This window comes from Myotis myotis, unplaced genomic scaffold (genome assembly GCF_014108235.1).
Source record: "Myotis myotis isolate mMyoMyo1 unplaced genomic scaffold, mMyoMyo1.p scaffold_m19_p_7, whole genome shotgun sequence".
Classification (NCBI taxonomy): Eukaryota; Metazoa; Chordata; class Mammalia; order Chiroptera; family Vespertilionidae; genus Myotis; species Myotis myotis.
Window position 1 is genome coordinate 54,069,054 of NW_023416379.1, and position 25,273 is coordinate 54,094,326.

The 25,273-nt window shown below is 38.8% G+C and overlaps 2 protein-coding genes and 1 non-coding gene across 8 annotated transcripts in view; 1 reads left to right on the forward strand and 2 right to left on the reverse strand.

Moving 5' to 3' along the window:
• The first annotated feature begins 1,960 nt into the window (after positions 1–1,960).
• AKIRIN2 (akirin 2) lies at positions 1,961–22,508 on the forward strand. Of its 3 annotated transcripts, XM_036316654.1 has the most exons (5): positions 1,984–2,794; positions 17,589–17,732; positions 19,880–20,029; positions 21,278–21,349; positions 21,834–22,508. In XM_036316654.1, the coding sequence occupies exons 1-5, from the start codon at positions 2,560–2,562 to the stop codon at positions 21,842–21,844; spliced, it is 612 nt and encodes a 203-aa protein (XP_036172547.1). In that variant the 5' UTR covers positions 1,984–2,559; the 3' UTR covers positions 21,845–22,508. The 3 variants fall into 3 exon arrangements, with proteins under 3 accessions (XP_036172548.1, XP_036172550.1, XP_036172547.1); XM_036316657.1 differs by lacking the exon at positions 21,278–21,349 and having other exon boundaries at positions 1,978–2,794; XM_036316655.1 differs by lacking the exons at positions 21,278–21,349; positions 21,834–22,508 and having other exon boundaries at positions 1,961–2,794; positions 19,786–19,967.
• LOC118660950 lies at positions 8,147–8,253 on the reverse strand. Its single transcript, XR_004969112.1, has one exon. It is a non-coding gene; the product is annotated as a U6 spliceosomal RNA (small nuclear RNA).
• Positions 22,509–24,892: 2,384 nt separating the features above from the next.
• ORC3 (origin recognition complex subunit 3) overlaps positions 24,893–25,273 on the reverse strand; it is a 57,079-nt gene continuing 56,698 nt past the window's right edge. For all 4 annotated transcript variants that reach the window (XM_036316643.1, XM_036316642.1, XM_036316640.1 and 1 more), the window contains one exon: positions 24,893–25,250. In XM_036316643.1, the coding sequence (XP_036172536.1) occupies positions 25,145–25,250 (106 nt within the window). In that variant the 3' untranslated portion in view covers positions 24,893–25,144. The remainder of the gene's footprint in view (positions 25,251–25,273) is intronic.

Consider the following 25,273-nt stretch of genomic DNA (forward strand, 5'->3'; position numbering starts at 1 on the left):
AAGGTACTATACTATAGGCAAGGAGTTAAATAGTACAGTGGTGGGAGAGGCAGATTCATCAACAGAGTTATATTATAACTTAGAGGCCCGATGCATGAAGATTCGTGCAAGAATAGGCCTTCCTTCCCCTGGAAGGCTGCTGGCACCGCCTTCGCTCCGGCCCAGAGCCGCCTCGCCACCTTCTGCCTCTCACCTTGTGGCGTCAATTTGCATATTCCCTCCTTATTGGCTGTGGGTGCCGCCATCTTTATGGCGAAATGATGGTTAATTTGCATATTACTCTTTTATTAGATAGGATGTGGTGAGGGTAATGATGAAGATATGCAGAGAGGTGTCGCTTTCTCTGTGAATCTATATAACAAATTCATCCTAGAAGTGTTGAGGAGTTAGCCTAGGTTGAGTCTTAAAGGTGAGTAGTCAGGCAACAAGTTTGAGCAGAAAGCCTGAGCAAACACACAGAAGTGACTAGAGAAAGGTCCCTCTTGTTCCTCTCAGCTTCTTAGTCATTAGTAAAAGGGGAGGCTGCCCCAGCCCTGTCACTGTTTAATCATAATAGAGAGGACTGTGTAGATATGCTGGGCAGTGGTGATCACAGTGGCAGCTATTATGACTAAAATGTTGTTTACTAGGCATCCCCTACCACCTTTACATACAACTCTTTAATTTTCCAGGCAGTCCAGTGTAGCTCAAATCACCACAACCCCCTGCATTAGTTTGCTAGGGCTGCTGTAATAAAGTACCCTGACTGGATGGCTTAAACAACAGACATTTATTGTCTCACAGTTCTGGAGACTAGAACTCTGAGATCAAGGTATCAGCAGGGTTGGCTCCTTCTGTGGACTGTGAGGAGAGTCTGTTCCATGCCTCTCCCAGCTTCTGGTAGTTTGCTGGCGTCTCTGGCTTTCCTTGGCTTGTGGACACCACCTAGGTTTCTGTTTGCCTTCATAGTCACACAGTGTTCTGCCTGTCTGTGTCCAGATTTCCCCTTTTTATAAGAATACCAGTTTTACTGGATTCCCAGTAACACCTCATTTTAATTAATTACATCTGATATTACCCTATTTCCAATATGGTCACATAGATAACTAGTTTTATATTGGACTGGCGATAGATTACATGGGCAAAGGACTAGTGACAGGTTTTTTTTTTTCTTCATAAATCACTTTTTTATTACTGCTGTATTTTCTGATTAAAAGTACAACTTACAGGGAAAAGTTTTCTCTGCTTATGAAATGGGCTCAACATCTACTCCCTAGACATTGTCTTTTACTTTTTTTTTTTTTTTTTTTACCTTTCACAAGGTATACACCAATATTCAACAGAGATAATAGAATTCCCTATATCATTCACTTTTTCTCCAAAGCAAAACAATTTGGTTCTGAATGTTGTTCAAATTTTATTCAGTTACAGGGTAAAACTAGCTTAGCAGAATTACTAAGTGGATGCAAGTAACTACTTCGGAAAGGCAAAGCATCTAGTTCAGGCAAGGATCCTGTAACCTGATACTATTACTGTTCTCTCTAGCAGTCCTAAACACGTTCTATAATCTTATTTCATAGCCCCTCAAGGTGACAGGTTTTACTTTTGGCACTCACATTATCGAAATTAATCTGTCTTGGGCTGTTGTTTCTTATTTCCCGGTTGTTAAATAACTGTGGAATTGGAATCAGGACAACTACATTTTAAAGGTCTTTAAGCCTGCTTTCCCTACTGGTTAGTTTTCCTGTCTCCCAGTTTCTCAAAGCCTTTTCTTTTGCTGAGTTCTTTTACACTCAAACTGTGTGTAGGGGGGATTTAAATTCCAACCCGGAACTCGGAGTCACGCGCCTTGAATGACGGGAGTCGTAGTTTGGCGACTCCTTCCTAACCCCTTCTCACGCCGATTCCTACCCACAGTGAAAACCTACAACTCCCAGAATGCACCCTCCGGGTGTCCGCCCCTGGGCGCACGCGCCCTGACGCCGCAGGATTTGAATCGGCGGCGTTGTTATTGACGCCATATTGGGGCCGGTGGCGGGTGGAAGAGTCGTACCGCGGAGGGGGAAGTGACTGGACGTGTTTGCCGGAGCTCCTGACGCCGCCGCTGCTGCTTTGCAATCTCCTCTCATCGCCCGCCGCTCTCAAGCTTCGGACCCCCACTCGGTCATTTGAGGAGCCACGTTCCAGCCTCACACCTCACGGGGCTGCTATCGACTGCCGAAGGGAGCCGGTTTCGGCGCAGGAGCGCCTCAGGAGCGGCGCAGAGCTCGAGCGGACGGCGGGGGCGCCCGGAGCCTCTCCCGGGGGATCCGCGCCTGAGGAGGCGGGAGAGCCCCCCTGACGCGGCTGGCGTGAGCTGGCGACACCGCCCCTCCCGCTCTCGCCGCGCCGGCCCGGGCCCCTGCCCCTGCCGCGGAGGCGGCGGCCTCCCCTCACGCCGGCGCTTCCCCACACGCCTGTCTGCTCTTGAGCCCGCGGGTCAGCCGCGCTCGGAGTCCCTGCTCTCCCCCCTTCCCTCGCCCTCCCCTCCCGTCCCCCCTCTCCACCCCGCCCGAGCCCGGCACTTCGGCGGCTCCGGCCATGGCGTGCGGGGCCACTCTGAAAAGGACTCTGGATTTCGACCCGCTGCTGAGCCCGGCGTCCCCGAAGCGGCGGCGATGTGCGCCATTGTCGGCGCCCACCTCGGCCGCAGCCTCCCCGTCTTCGGCGGCCGCGGCCACCGCCGCCTGCTTCTCGGCCGCCGCCGCCTCGCCGCAGAAGTACCTCCGAATGGAGCCGTCCCCCTTCGGCGACGTCTCGTCCCGCCTCACCACAGGTGGGACTCGGCCCCGCGGCCGCCGCGGTGGCAAGTGGGGTGCCGGGGCGGGGGCGCGGGACCGGTTCTGGGGCCAAGTCGTCGGGCGACCCCCTTTCTGTAACTTCTCCGGCTTCGGAGACACAATGGAAACGGCCCGATGTGAAGGGGCGGGGAGGGGGCGCCGGGACGTGGGGTGAGTCGGGGCTGCGCCCCGCCGGGTATTGTGGGGAGGAGGAAGGTCCTTTGATTTGGGGCGAGTGACGGGAATGGAGTGTTTCCGCAGCCCGGAGAGCCCCAGCGGAAATGATCGGGGAGGGCGATATTATTCATAGGCTTAGGCTGTAGAAGGGTCACATTTCACGCGAATCTCGACGCCTGATCTCCCCGAATCGATTGGCCGCAGCTCTTCACTCCGGGACTGGGCGGTTTCGGGCGCGGAGGCCGCCCTCCTCCAGCGCAGACATGGCCGGCTTCAGCGCGGAGGGGGTGGGGGTGGCTGTCATCGGGGCGAGATCTAGGCCTGTCATTAATCACCCGCAAGAACGCCGCTTTGGCTGAGTCAAGACCTGTTTTCCTAGCAGGGTCAACAACAAAGAAAATGCTCTTCCCGAGTCCGGTAACGCGAGCGCACTACACTCTAGAGACCGAGTCTAGACCTTGAACAACTTGAACTTTTCACGAAAAGCAAATTGTATCGAAAATGGGGACTGAGTAGTTAGTGGCTTTTCGTAGGAAGGGCTTTATTTTTGCCCGGCAAAGTGCGTTGGGAGGAAGCCTCGGTCCTGAGAATAATAAAGAAATGAACCCGAGATTCCAAGGGACTTCAGACTATTTTTGCTTTTCATTTTGAAACATTTCCTGAAAGTGACTAGGGGGCAAGGCCCCTCGGGGCTGCTTTGTATGTGGCATGTGTATGCCATTTTTATGTACTTTTAAAATCCTTGTGTGCCCTGGGCACAGTCCCAGGATAGGCTTTTGTGGACTTGATAGTGTAAATCTGCTTCCTTTGTGTGTGAGCCTTTGGTAATAATATGACCTGTAGACAAAGCCTTTTAATAGCTTCATTAGATGTTTCGCTACCTTGAGCTTAAAAAAAAAATCTGTGGGTAGTATATACCACCATGTTTAGTCGCTTCCATTTGGAATTGACTTAGTTTAAATATCCTTTTCTAAATAATATAGGGCTTCCTTTTTTTCTATTAAATATTTTATCTAACTTGAGTATATATACTATCTTATAGTTGTAGTGAATTTTCAGAGAATTTCCACTTTTATTTAGTGACCACGCCTAAGCTGTCTTCTATGTAAAGGCATTTATTGGTTTATTGTTAGGCTTTACATTAAAAAAGAAACAAGAATGGGCTCCTAGTGCTGAACATTATTTTTAGAGTTTGACTCTTTAGTAAAATCATTGGAAATTGAAATGATACCATGGAACCTGTACTTAACTAATTAGGCCACTTAAAAATAGCTGTAGGTAACCAGCAATAAATTTTAGTCCACAGGGTGAATTAATGCAGTGTTAGGTTTGGGAGTTAAAGTATATCTTAATGCTGAAATAGTCTTGAGCACATAATATGGTAAACCGCTAGGAGTTACAACATTTGTCCTCACTTTAAAAGGAACTTACTCAGAAAGAATTGTGATCCTTGGCAAATTTGCTGTTTCATTGATATATTTGTAGCATTGGCTAATGCATTTGCTTCACATTATCTCAAATTTCAATTAAGTGGATAGTAAAACGATTGAAATTGCGTAAGCCTGCTGACTCAAATACATTTTCCAAAATATTGCTGTCTTCTGTTCTTCAAGGTGTTTTTGACATCTCCTGAAGTTTGATCATACCCTGAACTGTAAAATCACACCGTAATTGAATTTTATTGAGTTTGCTAATAGTTATTTACCTATTACGACTAATTTGAATATTAACCTAAAAGGTTGCCTTGAAAAAAGCAGCTAAAATCGCTAAAGTTTTGAATTGCTAAAGTTTGCTTTTTCTAATTTTGGATAACATTTTACATGTAATTTGGCCTTGTGTGTTTTCATGGCCGGTTTGGGGTATGCTCTTGTGTGGTTTTTGTAATAATGTCATAATGGGAGCTGCAGTGTTGTGCAGGTATCAAAGAGCTTCCCAGTTTTGTGGTCACCAAACTTGGAAATAACTTTCCAACCACCTAATATTTAGATTTCTCTTTTTAACAGTGGTGATTCTTAAGCTTTACAAAAGTGAATATCCATATATCCTTAGCTGAAATTAAGTAACTAGGATTGGAAATGGCAAGTGACTTACCAAATTGAGATTGGGATCTGCAGAAACTCTTTGTTTTCCTTTCATTTCTGTGAATTCAAATATAATTTAAACAGTTCAGAGCATTTATATAATTAATCATTATCATTGTTCTTTGGCTACTTAATGTTTTCTGATGTGTAGCTGAAGTCATGTTGTGGCTTTACTAGTAGTTTCAGAAAAGTGGACATCTGTTTTAAACCCTAGTTTATTTTACTCATCCCAGGAAGGTGATTCCAAAGTTTGACTTGACGACTATTACTTAAATCAATGTTTTCCAAACTGTTGCAACCTCATACCAGGAAAAAGGAAAGGGCTGGCAAATAAAGTTTTATTGGAACACAGCCTGTTCTTTTTTTTTTTTTTAAGTATTGTTTATTGCAGGTTATCACAGCAGAGTTGAGTAGTTGTGACAGATTTTTTTTTTTTTTAATTAGGGTAACTTTTAAAATGGGGGTGGCTGCAGCAGAGATAGACTTTTTTATGGCATTGCTATCTATGTACCTTGACTAAAGCTATACCACTTAAATTGCCATATTTCCTTAGTTTGGGTTCTATTTATTACATGAATATAATTTTTGCTTTATCACTTTTCATACAGATGGTGTGTGTGTGTGTTTTCCCAAAGCTCAAATATTTTGTCTGGTCCTTTACAGAAAAGTTTTGCCTATCCCTGGTCTAGAGTGTCAGCAGTTTATGATACTGTGTATGTGAAAGGGGAAAATTGAATGAGGAGAGGAGGGTAGAGGAAGCATTGACCGTAATTGGGTAAATGAAGGTCTATAATAGCTATGTCAGCACTCATGGTAAGTTAGTTGAAAACAGAGTCAAAGGTTTCTACCTTTCTCACTTGGTTTTTGAAACATCTTAGAATATTCTATTTAGCCAAAAGATCGTTATGATATTCCCAAGAACAAAATTGTTTTAATAAAACCAAAATATTATGCAACATTATAAAAGTCTGTCAGTCAAATCCAGCACAATGTTTTTCATAATTATGTAGTGAATGAATGAATTGTCTGGTTGAAAAGATCCTTCTGTAAATGTCAGCCTATTTTGTGAGTTTCCAGGCACTTTTGTACACATTGTTTTGTTACCATTGTTCTAGTCTAGTCTGCCTTAGGAATTGAGTTGGATGAAGAGTTAAATTCCACTGTAAGGACTCATTGTATTTGCTGGAAACTTGCCATTAAAAATGGAAATTGCAGCTTGTGAATGGGGAAGGGTTTGCATTGATGCATGCCTGCAAACAGAGACACCAGCTGGCTTAAATGAAGTATAAATGTAGGTTCTAGGCAAACAAATGAGATTCTGTTGGAGGAGGCAGCATTTCACTTCAGATGTCATTTATATTGAACCAGAAGTGTTTTTAATATTTTGTGGTTATTTAGACAGCTGTTAAGTTGCTTCTACTTTCTCAGTGGATTTGGCAAATAAACAGTTTTTAATGGTCTTTGTACTTGGGATTTTAAGCCTGTATATTATTTAGGACTATGTGTGTAGCTTCATTTATTTTATAATTCTATGAATTATGCATTTAAGAATCCCGTAAGCTTATGGCCATTAAAAGCAGAATGCAGTTGTACTCATTATTGAGCTATTATGTTTTGAAAGTAGAAAAATAAAGCCTAACTTCAGCACAGAAACACATTGGGTAAACATGGCTAGATCAGAGAGAAGTTAGCCCTTTAGATATAGATGCTACTAGCTACCATGGTTGCCACCAAGATATAACCTCAGATGTAAAGGAGAATAATTTCTCTGTCCTTGAATGTCATTATGGGAAAAAGAATATACTGTATTTTTCAGGTAGGTCTTTCCTAAGTGTTTAGGTAGACCGAGGAAGACAATGATAGCAATGCTTTTGTTTTGAGAGGTTAAGAATAAGATATTCAGAGGAAGTGCCCAGTTTTGTGTATTTTTCTTATTTAAAAAGGAACTTTTGATTCTCCTTCAGAATATGGGTTACAGTAAGTTTGGACCTCTTGGATAGTTGGCTTATGAAACTAGATAATGGTGCTGGGGGTGGTGAGTCTTTTCAAATACTTACTTATAACTGAACTAACCAGCAGCTTGTGGTCCCTGCAGTCTTGGCCTTAACACTGCTAGTACTGTGACTCAACAGTATGTTCTCTATGAATATGTAAAACCACAGTGAATTTCTTGCCTCTGAGAAGACTACCTACTTTCAAAAAAGTATGAAGGGCGAAATACTTGTTGGAGCCTATCTGAATCAGTCTGGCATCTGCAGTTGGTAAAGAGGTCTTCACAAATGAATTTAGTTAAAGAGATTTATCTTTAATTTTATTGCTGAGTGTAGGGATTCTAGAACTTGGCTTAACATTTCTCAGCTTATAAACAAACACACCTGAGAAATGTGATCCATCAGTAGCAGCCTTGTAGCAATGAGACTTGTTAACAGGATTTGTTAACCTGGATTTTGAGGTGGGTGGTCACATGGGTCTTGTATAATTCGAAAATAATCCCAAAGTTAATATTTTCTGCCCTCATAATCACAAAGTTTAAAATATTTATGAATTAATCAAGCCTTGGCATTTCCCAAGGTTCTTAGAGATACTGAAGCTGTTTGTGTGTTTTTTTTTTAAATATATTTTTATTGATTTTTTACAGAGAGGAAGGGAGAGAAATAGAGAGCTAGAAACATCGATGAGAGAGAAACATCGATCAGCTGCCTCCTGCACATCTCCTACTGGGGATGTGCCTGCAACCCAGGTACATGCCCTTGACCGGAATCGAACCTGCAACCTTTCAGTCCACAGGCCGACGCTCTATCCACTGAGCCAAACCGGTTTCGGCTGAAGCTGTTTTTTAATGTAATTTCAGTTTTACCCCTCATTCTGTACCAATTTTTAAAGACTTTTGGGACAATATAGTTATACTTTGTGATTATATATATTATTTTAAATTGTGATGCAACAAAATGGGTAGTGATAATAAATATAGCAATTCCTTTAAGACTTTAAACGGGACTTTTTCTTAGGCATTTGAAGTATACTTAGTATTCCCTCATCTTTCTGGATAATGGTAAACATGGATTATGTGCATTCTAGTTTTTTGTTTTTTTTTTAATGGAACGCTTCACGAATTTGTGTGTCATCCTTGTGCAGGGGCCATGCTAATCTCCTCTGTATAGTTCCAGTTTTAGTATATGTGCTGCCGAAGCAAGCATGGTTCTAATGTTTGGAATAGCCCCATTTACAAATATTTTACCATTTTCAGAGATTGGCTCATTTGAAGAAACACATTTTTAAAGATTTTACATGATTTTTAGGAGAAAATATTTTGTATTATGAAGTTCTAATCTTTTCTAAAATAATTGAATTATTTTAAGTTACAAAAATATTCTCATGTGTTAAGATGTTGCCAGCTATATTGAGCAGGGAGATTATCTTTGAAGATAAATTAAAATTCTAGTGTATGTCAAGTTGTCAGCTTTGATATTTATTTTGGGTCTTTTGATCAGAATTTTGCAAATATGCCAGATTGTGTAGTCTTCCTGAGATAATAAGCTTTTGGGGGATGGTGGTAATGGTTTTTAACATTCTAGTACTAGAAAAACAGCTCATAATAAATATACTTGTAGTTTGTCTTGGAGTATAACTTAATTTCTTCCTCTTTTTAAAAATCATAAGTCATGAGTTTTTGCCACAATCATCATAGGTCAGATCATTCTGACATGAACTAGTGATTTGCAATATTTTTATTTTATTAAAATTGTAGTCTTTCCATTGATATAATTTTTGGATTTGACTTAAATTTTAATTTCTAGGTCTATGTAAGTACGAGCTTTTACACAACATTCTTTAAAAAGTCTAAATACTTACTCTAGCAGTCACTTGCTCTAGCTTTTAACAGCCCCACTTGCATTCCAGATACTGTGCTGTTTAGGCAAAGAAAAGACAGTCTCTGGAGGGGCTGATAAAGCCACCACTGCTAATACTTTATTAGCTAGCTAAACTTGAATAAAAATACTGTAGTGTTTATACTTTATCACATCTTTAATTCCGCTTTAATAATGCTTATCCACATTAGCGTTAGTATTTTCACCTTTGGCAGCCTAAGTCTTGAAATTGGGTTACTCGATTAAATCACAGGTTTACTACTTTTGAAACCTTAAAGAAAAAGTTACTCTTTTTATGTGAGTGTTGAACCTTGTTTATTGGCTATTTCTGAAATTGCTTCAAAGTATGATGTGTAGTTTGACTTTAGCATTCATTTTCATTAATGTTAATTCTTAAAAAACACCTCCAGAAATCAAACTAAAAGGAAAGGTTGGAGGGAGGGACCTGGGAGAATTGATTTTCTTTAGTTTCTTTAAAAAAAAAAAGTATTGGTGCATTGATTTAGCAATCGAAGAACAAAACATAGAGTGGAATTTGAAAATTTGCAGAAAGCCAATTTTTAAAAACATTGTTGTCCTTGGAGTTTGCCTTTTAATTGTTGTAGAGGATTGCCTTGTTTCTAGTGCTGGCGTATTCTCTGGAGCAAAACTTTTCTAAGTGTATAATTGGTTTACTAGTAAAGTATAGGAGGTTTTAGGTTGCTATGACAGAACGGGGGAACCTGACACTCACTGTAACCACCCATCCATGGCCCATGGTGAATATAGTACATTATCAGAGGCTGGCATTGTAATCAGTACTGCATGGCAATGCTGATCTGCCAATTTAGAATACTTCCTCACTTTTAAAATACCAATAAAACATTCTGGTATAGGTGCTTATCCTGAGAGGAGACAGTTTAGAGACTCTTGAAGCATCCTTTAAGTAAATATCTGAATGTAACAAAGATTTCTTACAATCTGTTATAGCCAGTGATCGTTGTTTCAGAGTTCTAGGTAGATGAGAATTATGCTCCGTTTTGGTTACTACCTTCTTAAGAGTCGCAAAGTTTGAAGTTTCAGGGTATGATGTAGCAATTATACATGGTAGTGATCTTATATAATAAAAGCCTAATATGCAGATTGTCCCCTTGGGCGGTTCGGCTGGGAGTTCCACCACTTGCAATGGCATGCGCTGACCACGAGGGGTGTGGAACATGGCGGGCATCAGCGATGCGGCAGTGGAGGCACTGCTGGCCCTGGTGGGCCCCAACGAGAGCGGGTCTGCGGCGGGATGGTGGAGCAGGTGAGCAGGTGGCGCCAGGCCAAGGTGGGTGTGAGCGGGGCCCCATCACCCCACCAATCCCCCCACAGACTATGGCAGTGGGGGGTGGGGCCGCCACCTGGCTCCCAGGTGCTGAGGGAGCCAGGCAGGGGGCTGGGCCCCAGGCTGGGACGGGGACCTGGGGGTGGGTGGTGGTGACCAACCTCCCACGGCGCCTGGGAGGGGGTGCTGTGACCTCTCAACGGCTACCAGTGGGGAGGAGGGGTGATGGGGACGGAGGTGTGGTGAGAGTACAGGGTGTCCGCTGAACTTGCTGTCACTCCCCCTGCTACCCTCCACCGGGAGGCCAGGGCTCACACGCTGGGAAGCCCCACACTCAGGTGCCGGGTGCCTGCAAGGAGCCTGTCCTGCACCTGCGCGCCTTTTCTAGGTGAGCCGGGCCCCGCAGGAGCCCGTCTGTGGGGCTGGCCGGGAGAGAGCATGCTGCCCGCCTGGCTTCCGCATGGCACCTCTGGGTGGCCCAGAGGCCCATGCTGTGCCCTGGCCCACCGCGCTCACTGCATCTCCTAGTGGGGACCTGGGCACCATGATTCAGGTGGGGGTGGGGGGGGTTCCTGGGGGCCCAGGTGCTGCCCAGAGGTCAGCTGGGACCTGCCCTTCCACACCAGACGCTCATGCTTCGATCACTGGCCAGGCCTAGGGACCGCACCCATGCACAAATTTCATGCACTGGGCCTCTAGTCCCTCTTATAACTGGCATCCTATGTGGTTTTTTTAAAAATTAACTTTATTGTGACTTATTGTAGCTTCAGGTGATTGTAGAATGCTGGCTAGGTCTAGTAGTACAATACTGGAGAGGGGAGTGGATATTAAGAGTGTAGGCCCAGAGATCAGGGTTGGCTCTGCCATAATACAGCTGACGTTAAAGCAAAATTTCAAATTATGCACATGGTGATAGTATCTCCCTTCTAGAGTTGTTATTAGGGTTGAGCTTTCCTGTCCCTGAGTGCTGAAAACAGTCACAATAGAGCAACCTCAAATGTGACATTTTACACTGTCCAGCAATCCTGCTATTTTAGTGAATAACCTTGTCTTGTATTTCACAGAAAAAAATAGAAGCCATCGTATGGCAGACTTCATTTTTCCCCCATATCAACACTACCAACCAACATTTGTGCCTATCTTGTTTCCCTTTTAGTATCATTGAGGAAAATTGAGATCATTAAAGCACTTGACACAGTGAAGGGAAGGGTCCCACTTCTCTCCAAAGGAACATTTCCTCAACTATTTTTCTCTCCCAACCAGACCTTTGCTTTAATTTCCCATTATAAAGTAACTAAAACATCCTCATTTTCCTTCAGCAGTCATCCAGAGTCCTCCACTTCAAAATCTAATTCAAAAAGCTTTCAGGTAGTCTATTTGCTTCCATTTCTTGGGTTCTCAACTCATTCCAAATATAGTTGTGCCTCAAACAGCTCTTGTCAAGTCACCAATGACTTTCATGGCACACTGTGACTCCTCTTCTTGTTTGACCTTTCTTACAGCACATTGCAGACTTATTCCCTTTTTGAAATACTTTTTTTCTTCCCTTCTGTGACAATACTGTTTTCTTCCATTTCTCTCTGGCTGTTTTCTGTCTTCATGTGGCCACTAAACTTAGGAGTTCCTTAGTTCTAGATTCAGCTCCACTTTGTCTAGCTTCATAGTCCCTAAGCAGTCACATTTCATGTTTCAGACTTTAGTTTCTCTTCATAGATAACTCTTTAATTTATATCTTTAGTTCAGACCATTTCTCTCAGTTTGGGCCATTGAGCATTTGGACCTTTTTATTGTCATATCTTCTTAGTAGCCTTCCTTCCTTCTAGAAGTCACAATTATTGTGAAATATGTTGACTTTTAAATATTCATCACTAATTTACAATATATAGGGGATAAACAAGATGTCTGTGGGCTTCTAATCAGTACCTTCTGGTGTGAGATAGTCTTAATTGCTTTTTTAAACAGAAATAAAAGCACATGCATTCATTCACTATCGATTACATAATGAACATGGATTTTAAGAAAGGTGTGTTAGGAAAAATGAATAGGTATGTGTATGTTAATGTCATGTAATGAGTCTCCTGAGGTAGATCCAATCAAGTTCAAGTTGATTTACAGGATATTTTCCTGCTGGGGAGGAGGGCATGTCTACCATTGAACTAGAATAGCTATGCAAGTGAGGGTAGCAAAGTGTATTTAGTACACCTTACGTATATTTATACTTGTAATAATTTCTGTTGTTACTACTTTTCTTCTCTCCATTTCCTGGTATGGCCAATAAAAAATAAACCAACCACTTTTTAATTGGATAGAAACTTTAATGCCCATAAAGTTTGTGGGAACCAGTGAGTTCCAACCTTGCTATTGATCAGCAGCATCACCTGGAAATTTATTAAAAATGCAGAATCTGAGGCTCCATTCCTGTCTTCATTAAAAAAAAAAAAAAAAATCCCTAGGTGATTTATGTATTCATTTGAAGTTTAAAAGCTCTTGAGAACTTATGCCCAAAAGGTAGCAGCTATTCTTAGCTGAGTTTTACCACATATCCAATTCCTCTCTCACCCCAACGTAGCCAAAAACCGACTTTTAATGTAAAATACCCAACTTTTAAATGACAGCCACAAGTTCATACTTGTTTTAAGTATTCAAGCCAGACATGTCTTTAGTCTGTCAATCATCAGTTTGCAACCTGGTTTCCAGGTATGCTATAGCAATGTATGTGTGATTTGGGTGTCCTAATAACTTGTTGTAGAAGACTGGTTTGTTCTTCAGGTTGATTGTGCTGTCTGTCCTTCCAAGGCTTACCTTATGATGGCCATGGTAAATTGGAATAAAAGCTTCTGTAACATGCATGCTTGAGGATTTAGATTTGGATGGTTCACTTTCCCCTTTCTCTTATCCATTGTTTTGGATAAGACTGCTTTTTTGTTCTTATTACTCTGTATTTTTCTAGTTTGTAAGCTATTTGAAGAGATACTTGCAGATAGTAAAGAGCTGAACAGCAAAAGCAACAGGGTTAACATACCCCTTTAGAATCTATCTAGTGTAATATAAAATAGAGGTATGAAGCTTCTTGGATATCAGGGAAGAGACATCTGCTGGTTGAGGATTGTTGGACTCCTTGCATTAGTGACTCCCGTTGTGCAGTTAATTTGTGAAATTTATACTTAGGCCTGGCAGGGTTTTAACAGATTGAGTCATTTCAAAAAAAATACTCAATGGCTATTATAGTACCAATGAAATAATAGAATTTGACCTATAATGATTATAGTTTTTCTTCCTCCTGTAGGAAACCAATGAATGCTTCTTATACATTAAAATATTATATAATGTACTTTTTTTAAAAGAACTGTAAATAATACCCTAATGTTATATAATTGTGTGCAACTATATTACGCTTGTTAGGATTCATGCTAATCCAAGTAGAAGTTAAGACTATAGATATAACTTTATAATTTTTTGGTTAAAATTTGGTTTCAGGTCCCTTTGACATAGCAATAATTTTAAAGTGAATTAAAAACAGCATCAGCACATTCTTTTTACTTACATAGCTCTTGGCTGGATAAGAACATTGTTCTTAAGGATTCCTTCAAGGAGAGTGTGAGAACTGTTAGTTTCTGAACAGATGATCATGGGAAAATAATTGATTTACAAAAAATGGGTCTCCATAGCAACTGTTAATTGAGTATTTTAATTTATAAAGTAGGCATGACATGCCTAGTATATAGTTCAAAGCTTTAGATTTGGTCTTAATTTGGAACATTTTCTTAGTTTTAGGTTTTAATGGCTACTGCAGGTTTTCTGTACTTGTGTATAGGCTTTCCATTAGCTTTGTGTTCCTGCCTGGAGCTGACAAACTTTCAAGATTTATTTTATTATTTTAGTCCCACTGTTGGAGTCATCTGTCTAAATGAACTTTCACTTTGTGTTTTCAAAGATATGCCATAGAAAAATTAGTATACAATGTGAAAAAAAGGGTATTATTCTACACTTAAAACAGTTAATGAAACTTAGTGTTTGATTTATTAATGATGTCAGTAGGAAAACTAGTAAGTCTATACAAGTCCAGACCAAAAGTTTAGTATCACAGATGTTTAGACATTTTGTGGCCTCTACTCTAGAAAAAGATACTTGATTCCTCCCCTCCTACAATATTTTGTCCCCTCTAAACACATTTTTAGTTGCTTCTAATTCCGTATTTCTCCTTTTGCTCTCAGTCCCATCTTAATGATATTTCTCTTACCCTCATCAACTCAGGCTTTTTCTTTTCACATTTACCTGGGATTTTTTGTTTTTGTTTTGTTTCTGTTTGTTTTTCTCTTTTAATATCCCAAAGGAGTAAGTGTTGTCTAATTGATAATCTCCTACTACCTGTTAAAGGAGGGGAATTTTATTCACAATCTCAATGTCATTTACTAGATTTGGGAATGAAAAGCTATAGTCATAGAATTTAGTAATACTGATTATTTAGTAATACTGATTATTACTTAATCTAGTACAGTGGAAAAAAGAAAGTCTTAGCAGTATTCATAAAAGAGTGATGTAGGATTTTTGAAAAATGATATACAGCCATTTGTTGTGGTAGATTGTCATGAAGGTAACTACATATTTTACTAGTAAGTGATTTACTTCAAATTCAATCTATTTTTCCTGGTCAAGTATGAAAGCTGCATGATTAAAACTCAAATGTGCAACTAACTGATCGTGTAAGTGAAGCTTTGACTTTTTCTTTAATGGACTGCAAATTGTGTTGGCAAAACAATGTCAGATGTTACATGTACTTAGAATAAAATGTCATTTGCTAGTTTGCTAAGAGATGGCTAGATTTAAGTAGCTTATGATTAAGTGGACATAGGTACTTTATTGATATATGGAAGGTCTTTATGCAGCTGGTATGAAAGCAACTTAAGTCAGACAAATATCTAGGCTGAGCTTACTATGTGTGTTGTATTAAATTGAATCTAGGGAAATTTCTTGAGTTACCAGCTTCAAAATTGCTTTCACTCTGAACTGAGATAGAGGATTAAGTTTGAGGCTTGCAGTTATTAGCCTTTTGCTATTTGTGTTGCTAAGGTCTTGGTTAAGTTATTCACATGTTACCATTATTAGAGCATTTGAGGGCACATTGAGGCTTGGATGACATAGTTGCATCCTGTTAGATGTACTAGTAGTACATTTAAATTGGTGAACTAGTTTGTAAATTATATCTTAAAAAATCCTTAGCTTGTTTGATTCTTCTTAAGATGGTATGGACGTTTATAAAGCTAAAATTTTAAAAGTTTGACCGTATCTTTTTTTTTTTTTTTTTAAATCCTCACCTGAGGATATGTTGATTGATTTTAGAAAGAGGAAGAGGCTGGGAGAGAAACATTGATTGGTTTGCCTTTTGTTAGCTCCCTGACGGTATTGGAACCCTCAACCTTTTTGGTGTATGAGACTATGCTCCAACCAACTGAGCCACCTGGCCAGGATAAATTTTACCATATCTTAATCCCAGGCTAGATATTTTTTGAGAGTATTAAAGGAACAAATTGCTTGTTATAACTATTCTTTTGGTACATCTTAGTTATGCTTTTGCTGACTTTGTGAAACAAAAGGAAGACTAAGTACTGTGAGAACAGCTGTGTGGTGATCAAAGAATAAATCATATAAGAGATGTTAAGGTCAGGTTACTCTGTGCCTAGTACATTTGAAATCTCTGGTTGTGAATAAACTTTAGGATGCTTTGAATGGCACTTTTGATGGCGATGATGTTAGCTTTCAGCAGAAAATAAAAAATGAATGAGACTAAACCATCGTAACTTTGAAACCTTTTACAATATTGCTACTGAAAGTGTTAAAAAATAAGGATACTTGAGCTTGTCCTGGTTGGTATAGGATGTTGCACCAGTTTTAATGGACACATGTGAATCTAAGGAAACCCATTTCTATTAAGGTGCTTAACTGTTCAAATAGACAGCCATTTTATTTCACTGGTAACTTTGATTTTAAATTATAAACTATTGCAAATAAATGGATCAAGACTGAAAATAACTTTGACATAAACAAATGTTAATATTGTGAAAAATAAAGCTAAAGCATCCCTCACACAACTACCCTAAAAGTTAATTATTCCAAAGTGTTATTTTTGTACTTACACTGCACATTCATCTATATGTAAACAGGTTTGTTTGCACACAAAATTTACATAAATGAAATCTTCACTGAGTATATCTCTTGCAATTTTTCTTCCCCCTTTTTTCAGTTAAAATAATGAAATGGCATAATCTATAATGTTCAAAGGAGTGATTGATGTCTGCTTAGTCTATCTCTCAAAAGCCCTAAAAGGACACTTACTAGGAAACAATATAAAGTGAGAAAAGAAAATTAAATATATACCTAAGAAAACCACCAGTCTGAAATATTTTTTAAAGGATCATTCTTATCTTATAAAAATTGCTAGCCTTCAGTGAGTTTTTAGTTCATATTTAAATTAATCCATCATTGTATAATTGATAGTTACACTCTGTTATATTTATGGATCATATTATTGCCTCTTAGTTACCATAACTTTTAATTTTTATTTAATTTTGCTTTGGATTGGCATTATTAGCTTTTGGGATGTACAGTAAGTCCTCACTTCACATCATTGAAGTACAACTAAACTAGTTTTACCATGGCTAATTGATTCTCATCAATGTTGTTTTAAAACAACATTCAATGAAATGATGTTATAAAAAGACCTGTAGTTTCAGATGGGTAGCCTATTAATTTAGGGGCTGTGGTGGTTGTGAGAAAGTCTGTTAGGAGGGACATTGGAACCTCAAGGAGGGGTTTTCTGGAGAGGCTAAATGGTAACTATTTTGAATTGGAAATTATTCTAAAGTGAATCATACTCACCTTAGGGATATGCTCGATATAATTTTATCCCTGTTTCCATGGTTATGGTTGAAGATAATGGCACCATGGTATAGTGATTCTAACTAATTACCTGTGACATACCGATCATTTAACATGGGTTTTTACTCCAAATATTCAGAACAAAAGTTTGCTGTTAATGCCTTCATTGTCATAGGTTCTGTTGAGCTTTTACCATTAAATGGCTATTACCATTTAATATGTGATAATTAAGTTCCCATGTATTCTGTCATTTTGCTGAATGACAATTCTCACTTTTAATTTTTGTTTGGCTTTGGATTGGAATTACTAACTTCTTAAAGATGTACAGTAAGTCCTCACTTTACATCATTGACAGGATCTGTGACATTCAGTGAAATGACATATAACAAAACCAGTTTTTACCATAAGCTAATTGATATAAACAACGCTTTTTAAAAAACTTGAGTTTTTATCTTGCCAACTTTTAACTTTTTTCTTTTAGAACAAATTCTGTACAACATAAAACAAGAGTATAAACGCATGCAGAAGAGAAGACATTTAGAAACTAGTTTTCAACAGACGGATCCATGTTGTACTTCTGATGCACAGCCAAATGCATTTCTCCTCAGTGGACCAGCTTCGCCAGGTAATAATAAACTAAGTGAAAGGCAATGTTATTTAGTATAGGAAAAAATAATCTGTTAGACACTTAAACTCCTATTTCTCCCCTTGATTAAAAAAAAAAAACCCACAACATTTATTCAAGTAATGCATGATCACTTAAAAAATATGGTACAAAAATAAGTAAATACTATGATTTGAAGCCTCCATTTTTAAAAAAGTAACAGTATACCACGTGCTTCTCTGTTAGGTATATACGTACTTTGCCATAGCTGAATACTATGCCATTTTATGGATTTCCCACGATTATCAAACCATTAATGAATTAGACTCAGAATTTCTGCTATATAGTATTTACAAAAATTTGTCTTTTGTACATATACCCTCATGCACTTGTCCTGTTAGGATGGATTCCTAAACATGTATTGTTTTGATCCAGTGTTGTTTTATACCTACCTTTTAGTTGGGGGGAGTAGTTTGCAAATACACTTTTTAAAAAGAGCAGGAAAATGAAGGCTATTTGAAATGAAGGGAAGTAAAGCTTCTTACTGAAAAAGCCATCAAAAGTGGCTCTTACCTTTAGTAAACTTCTCAGCAAAATCGTTTTTCTTGTGACAATAGTTGCCTGCCTTCTTTCTCTTCCCTCCCAGCCGGGATAGGAAAATCTGGTAGAATTGAAAAGAAAAAAAACATTCAAAGTCTGTAAAAACAGTGAAATAAAATTAGTTTAGGAAACAAACTTATTCAAAACTAAATTCTGCAGCACTCCTGCCAATTTGGGAGGCCAGGTATAAGTGGGTGAAAATGTAGAACGGGGAGGTAAGTGTAGAGACTACCAGTGATGGCGAACCTATAACACGCGTGTCAGAGGTGACATGCAAACTCATTTTTTGGTTGATTTTTCTTTGTTAAATGGCATTTAAGTATATAAAATAAATATCAAAAATATAAATCTTTGTTTTACTATGGTTGCAGATATCAAAAAATTTCTATATGTGACACGGCACCAGAGTTAAGTTTAGGGTTTTTCAAAATGCTGACACGCCGAGCTCAAAAGGTTCGCCATCACTGGACTAGACTATATCAGAGGATGAAGATCATAATCATTCATTAGTCTGTTTATTTCATAGATCAATTAACTGTCAGGTTCAACTAACAAAGCTGGGAATTTGAAAGTAAATAAACATAGCCTTAGTGTAGTTATGCATTACTTTAGGTGGTATAAATAAAGTTCTGGGATACTTTATTCTTGCTATAGACATAGCTCTAAGAAGCAGTTAGTTAACTGGTCTCAGTCATACAGATTATAAGGAGCAAATGAAAAGAGGAATTGAGGCTACACTGGGAACAGATACACATAGCAGGAAAAATTGTTGATAGCAAATCTATGTATTTGTGTGCATAAAATACTTGCAGCAATGTTATAATGGATGCTCATCAGTTCTGAGTTCTCAAAAAGATTAATTTTAGATGTTCTTTTTAAGACATGAGGAATGATATTTTTTGAAAATAAAATTGCCTTAAGAGGAATACATTCTTAGAAATCTTTTTTTTCCCTTTAATCTTCACCCCAGGATATATTTTCATTGATTTGGAGAGAGGGGGTTGGGGGGAGGAAGGGAGGGAGAGAGGGGGTTGGGGGGAGGGAGGGAGGGAGGGAGGGAGGGAGGGAGGGAGGGAGGGAGGGAGATCGATCAGTTGCCTTTCATACGTGCCCCAACCAGGAATGCAACCCACGGCCTTTTGGTATACAGGACAACACGCCAACCAAGTGAACCACCTAGCCAGGGCTGAAGAAAGAAATCTTTTGTATCAAGCATAACTATCTGGTTATGCCAAGTGGCTTTTTAGATCAATAAATCTTTAAGGACTCTGATCCATTAAATTTAATACTGAATATTAACAGTATTTATTTATAAATAATAGTATTTATTTTTACAAAGTGGTCTCCTAGCTAATATCACTAAAAAAAACAAACTTTATTAAACTTTGTTTGTATTTTATAGTTTTCTCCACTCATCTTCAGGCTTTTCCTCTGATATATGATTGCATTCATCTTTCTGTTTTTCCGATCACAGCAAAAGATTCAGATGAGACCTCTTCCATTACAAGACGCTTTTCTATGGCAACCCTAAATCAGTTGCTTTTCTTTGTTCTTCATGTTATACATAGGGACTTCATCTGCAACAGCCTCACCTTTAAAAAAAGAACAGCCCTTATTCACTCTACGGCAGGTTGGGATGATCTGTGAACGTTTGTTGAAAGAACGTGAAGAGAAAGTTCGAGAAGAGTATGAAGAAATACTGAACACAAAACTTGCAGGTATGAGTTTATTTAGTCTCCCAGAAACTCACCTTAAGAAATGCATTATTTCCAAATTATACTTCATGTCAATTAAATTACTCCTTTCTGTATACACTGGTACAATGTTTTCTAAGAACCAGAGAATTCAGTTCAAGAAAGGAAATGCATCTTTCTGTAGCTCATGGCCCTCAGTAACTTCAAGAAATGGTGGTATTTGTTAGCCATGTAGATCAGCACCAATATTAATGAACTAGATTTATTTTTCCTGATATAAATTTGGTTGGATTTTTGGGCTTTATTTCTTTGGTGGTAACTTTGCCATCAACTTTTACTAGAAACTTGAAATAATCTAATGAGTATTGCACATCAATTTAGAGTATCAAGCTGCTGTAGCCTTTTTTTTTTTTTTTTAAAGTATGCTCTCATTGATTTTTAGAGAAAGGAGAGGGATAGAGAGATAGAAACATCTATGAGAGAGGAACATCATAGATTGGTTGCCTCCTGCACGCCCCATAATGGGGATTGGAGCCGGCGACCTGAGTGTGTGCCCTGACCAGAAGTTGAACCATGACCTCTTGGTTCCTGGGTTGACGCTCAGCCACTGAGCCACACTGGCTGGGCTGCTGCAGTCTTAATTATATTAAAAAAAAAATTTTTTTTTTTTTTTTTTTTTTGTAAAATTTGCAGTAAAGACAATGTGTTACATGTGGTAACATAATCAGAATCCTCCCACCCCCATTTTTATGCAGATTTTACGGGATAGCAATATTATAAGCTTTTTGATTCTTAAGGAATTAAATCAAGGTGCTAATATAGTCTGGCTGTTGTGGCTCTATGGGTTGAGCATAGACCCATGGAACCAGGAGGTCCCTGGCTCAATTCCCAGTCAGGACACATGCCTGGGTTGTTAAGTGTTGTCTTATTTTCTCTCGTTGCAGTAAATTTGCCATTTAATAGACAATATAATATTATATTATAACAATATAATAATAATTTCAGAATAGAAAGTCATCTTTTTATTTCAAACCCTTTATTTTTAATAGGTTAAGAAATATGCCCTACCCAGCCTATACATGGTCTTGTGCTGTGGACTAAAATGTGGATTTTTATATGATACATTATCATTATTACTGAGGTTATGTGTCTGATTAAGTGCCAACTTAGAATTGTTTCACTATACATACTGGACTTTTCAGTTTATCTGGCTCTAATTTATTACAGAGGACATTTACAAGCCATGTAATTCACATATACCTTTATTTATAGAACAATATGATGCATTTGTGAAGTTTACGCATGATCAAATAATGCGACGATATGGAGAACAGCCTGCTAGTTGTAAGTATTGCATATATGAGCTGAAAACAAGACAATCTTTTAAGAAGACATTATAATTATCTTCATACTTAAGAAGAGAATTAAACAGAAATGGTGGAAATACCCTGGTGGAAATAGGACATTTTACTAAGGCTTATTTTTTATTTAAGTATGTAGGGCAGTGACTTTTTTTTAACCAGTGTGCTGAAAGAATTTTTAAAACATGGAATACCTGACTAGTCAGGGGCACTGACCTTTCCCCTTAGATTGTCAGATAAAAACAGCAGCCATTGGGTGTGAATGAATCAAAATTATACTTTTTTTGTCTGGTGGGCAAAAATATATTTTTTGGTCTGCTGCAGAATTTTAGTAATTAGTTTATGTGTGCCACGAGATGAAAATGGTTGAAAATTGCTGACCTGGAGCAATATTGGGAATAGAGATGTGGTATATGTTTGAATTTTGAATTAGACTTTGCACTAATTTTCCTTTTCTCCCCCTTTAGATGTTTCATGAATCACATTTTCTGCATTTGTGGGCTGCCTTGTTCCTTGTTGAATTGTTGCAAGAGGTCCCAATTATGACATGCAGCAATGCGAATACCCCCCTGTGAATACAGGTTATTTCAAGCTTTCGTCAGTGACAATTACTCTTAGGCAGCAACTGGTTTTGGAAATTTCCCTGATGTCAGTACCACCTGGATATGGACCTTTGCTACCTGTATTAATACCAGTGGTCTCACTTGCTGTATCATTACAATTTGGCTTCTTATATTAATATGTTTGAAAGGATTAGCGCTGGTATTCTAAGAACATGCCCTTCACTGGTTATGTAAATAAAACTGTAGAATGACACTTCAGATGAAGTTAGTGTGATTTTAATTGTGCACTACAAGCTGTAACCAGTTATTAATAATTTAGAATGTAATCCCAGGACATTATTAAGCAAATAGCCTACAGTGCTTCCTGTGAAATAGTGAAGGAGAAGGGCATTTCTTCTTGGGGTTTCAAAATGGATTTATATGATTTTCTCTCTCCTTTTTTTTTGGTAGTTTTTATTTATTCTATCAGTCTTTTTAACAAATGTTTATTGCTGCATTTCCCCCACCCCCAGTGTATCATTGTTTTACTGCCCTTGTAGTACTGGAATTTAGTTGGAAGAATAAAATCTTTACTTCTAATCTGCTTGTTTTTTAATGTACAGATGGGTAGTATTTGAATAAAAGCAATGTTTTAAATGTAAGCATTTTCCAGGAACCATCAATTTAATCTGACTTAAAAGATAAGACTTAAATATCAGTATTTTCATTGACCAAATCTAAGATTTGAGTGCTATTTTCAAAAGCTGAGTCTGATTCCAAATTGCTTATAACTGACTGCATGATAGAAGGTTACATGATTGATCAGTTTTAATAGCTTTGGAAGTTTTACTTCAAAAGCACATTTAAGTCACTTTCAACACAGCTTTCCTATAATGAAATGAATGGAAATGCTTCAGTGAGCTCTTCTGTGAATTCTATTAGCATATCCTAGTCATAAATGGCCTAGGAGATATTTTATATATACACTAGAGACCTGGTGCATGAAATTTCGTGCACTGGTGGCCGTCCCTCAGCCCAGCCTGTGCCTTTTGCAGTCTGGGACCTCTTGCTCCTTACCGCCCGCACGGGAGAGGCTCCCCCCAACCGCCACTGCGCTTGTTAGTCCTGAGCCCCACCTTCTGGCTGAGCAGCGCTCCCCCTGTGGGAGTGCACTGACCACCAGGAGACAGCTCCTACATTGAGCATCTGCCCCCTGGTGGTCAGTGCATGTCATAGTGACCTCCATTTGTTTGATTTGCATATTAGGGTTTTATTATATAGGACTAGAGGCCTAATGCACGAAGATATGTGCAAGAATAGGCCTTCCTTCCCTGGCTGCCGCACTGGCTTCCCTCCTGCACCTGGGACCCGGGCCTTAGCTCTGACCGCTGCCTCCCGCCTTCGCTCCAGGCTGGAGCCGGCTCTTGGCGGCCTGCCGGGGTTTACAGGAAGCCAAGTGTCTGCCTGCTCCGGCCTGCTCCGGGGCTCCAGCCAGTGCCGCCATCTTTGTGGCTATGGGTGCCACCATCTGTTGCAGAGTGACAGTTAATCTGCACATTACTCTTATTAGTATAGATAGGATTTATATATGACCTAATTTGTCAGAGAAAGCAAAATGCTTATTTATCCTTTATAAAAACTTTAGTGATTATCTTTTACCAATTCTTTGTTTAAAATAAGGCCAAAATGAGGTACAGAACTTTCACAAGATCTCCAGGTAACTGATATGCCCATTAAATGTTTGAGAAACACTGGTATAACAAGGTGCCATCAATAAGGGGGGGGAGGGGGGATTCTGTCTGGTTTTAATGGACTAATAGATTCTCAACTGCAACACATCAAGTTGAGCCAGATGATTCTTTGTGGGGTTATCCTGTGTAGTATAGGACATTTAGCAGCATCTCTGGCCTCTCCCACTAGATAACAGTAGCACTGTGACAATCAAAATGTACCTCCAGATACTGCCAAATGCCGGGGGTAGGGGGAGGAGACAGTCCCCAGCTGAGAACCAATGATATAGTGGGATAGCATTTTTAGGAGAATGCAAGTAGGAAGTTAAAATCTGGAGCGACTTTGAATATATTTTATCAGAATATGAATGAATGTTCTTTTTTAGTATGTAATTTTTCACATAGTATTAAATATAAAACTGGATTTTTTAATTAAATTTTTTGGAGTGACAACTTTTTTTTTTTGCATCACAGTATTAACTGGAGAACTAGGAAAGATCCCATGTTCTAAACCCAGAGACTGCTTTAGAAAATGAGGGAGGGGAGGACTGTTAGAATCTGTTTAATATGTTCCCTAGGTGGAAGTGATTATCTTATTTGGGTTATCTACTCCCTTCGAAATTATACAGTAATTGGTATTACTAAGTGAATATTCAGCTAAAGCACCTAATAACCTGTCCCTATCTACTCAGACATGGCTCCAAAGATTGTTCCTATGTTTTAGGTAAAAACTAGATCCAAAATCCTCTCATTAAAAGACCAGTCTAGCAGTCCTCTCTCCTGCATCTGTTTTCTTTTTCCTACCTAGATCATTCCCATAAGCATAATAAACATGCCATTAGAAATCTTTTAATCCTGTAATCCCCCTCTAGCTCTATTACCCTGTTTTTTTCTGCTTTATAACCTTTAGAGCAAAACTCAAGAATTTTCTTCATTCCCACTTTTTTATTCAGAGAACATTCAAGCTGAAAACAGTCAATAAATACATTTAAAGTGAACAGTTACTGTACCATATTTGTTTATATGTTTATATTTAATTATTTCAAAGAACATACATAGTGCAGCTTCTAAGAATAAGGTAGTCCTATATAACTAGAAACTATTATCTCACTTAAAATAATACTCCCTTAATTTAACATCCAGTCCATACTCAGATTTTCCCATGTCTCCAAAATGTCTTGGAGTAGGAATGAGTACTATTAAATCAACCGCAAATACTTTATACTCCTGAATAAAGTTATTACATTTACAGACTATGTTCAAGAACATTTTATTAATATGAAAATTAGTGATAATGTGAGAAAGGTTTCAGTTACAATGTAAGCTTGTTACTGGATTCCAAAGTATGCCGAAAGTGTTTTGATATAGTCCTGTTTGGGATTAACAGTCTACTTGCTGGTTAAATATCATGTGGGGATTATACATTTGTCCTCTAGTGGTAAGTATGACTGGTCTCTCTCTTCTTTTAAACTAAATGTGATCCTTGTGGCTTCATTCATTTGCTTTCTAACAGCCTCCCCATGTTAGCCTTGCCACGTGGTCAGTCTTCTGTTTGGTAGGTTTTATAAATCCTAAAAGTTCCAGTTCAGAAACAGCTCTAATGAACCGAGCACTGGAAGATATAGTTAAGGAAAT

Excerpts from the sequence above, each read along its gene's own strand:
- AKIRIN2 (XM_036316654.1), top strand. The coding sequence starts at position 2,560 with ATGGCGTGCGGGGCCACTCTGAAAAGGACTCTGGATTTCGACCCGCTG. Across the intron at positions 2,795-17,588 it reads CTCGTCCCGCCTCACCACAG|AACAAATTCTGTACAACATA; the intron begins GTGGGACTCGGC and ends TTTTTCTTTTAG. Across the intron at positions 20,030-21,277 it reads ACTGAACACAAAACTTGCAG|AACAATATGATGCATTTGTG; the intron begins GTATGAGTTTAT and ends CTTTATTTATAG.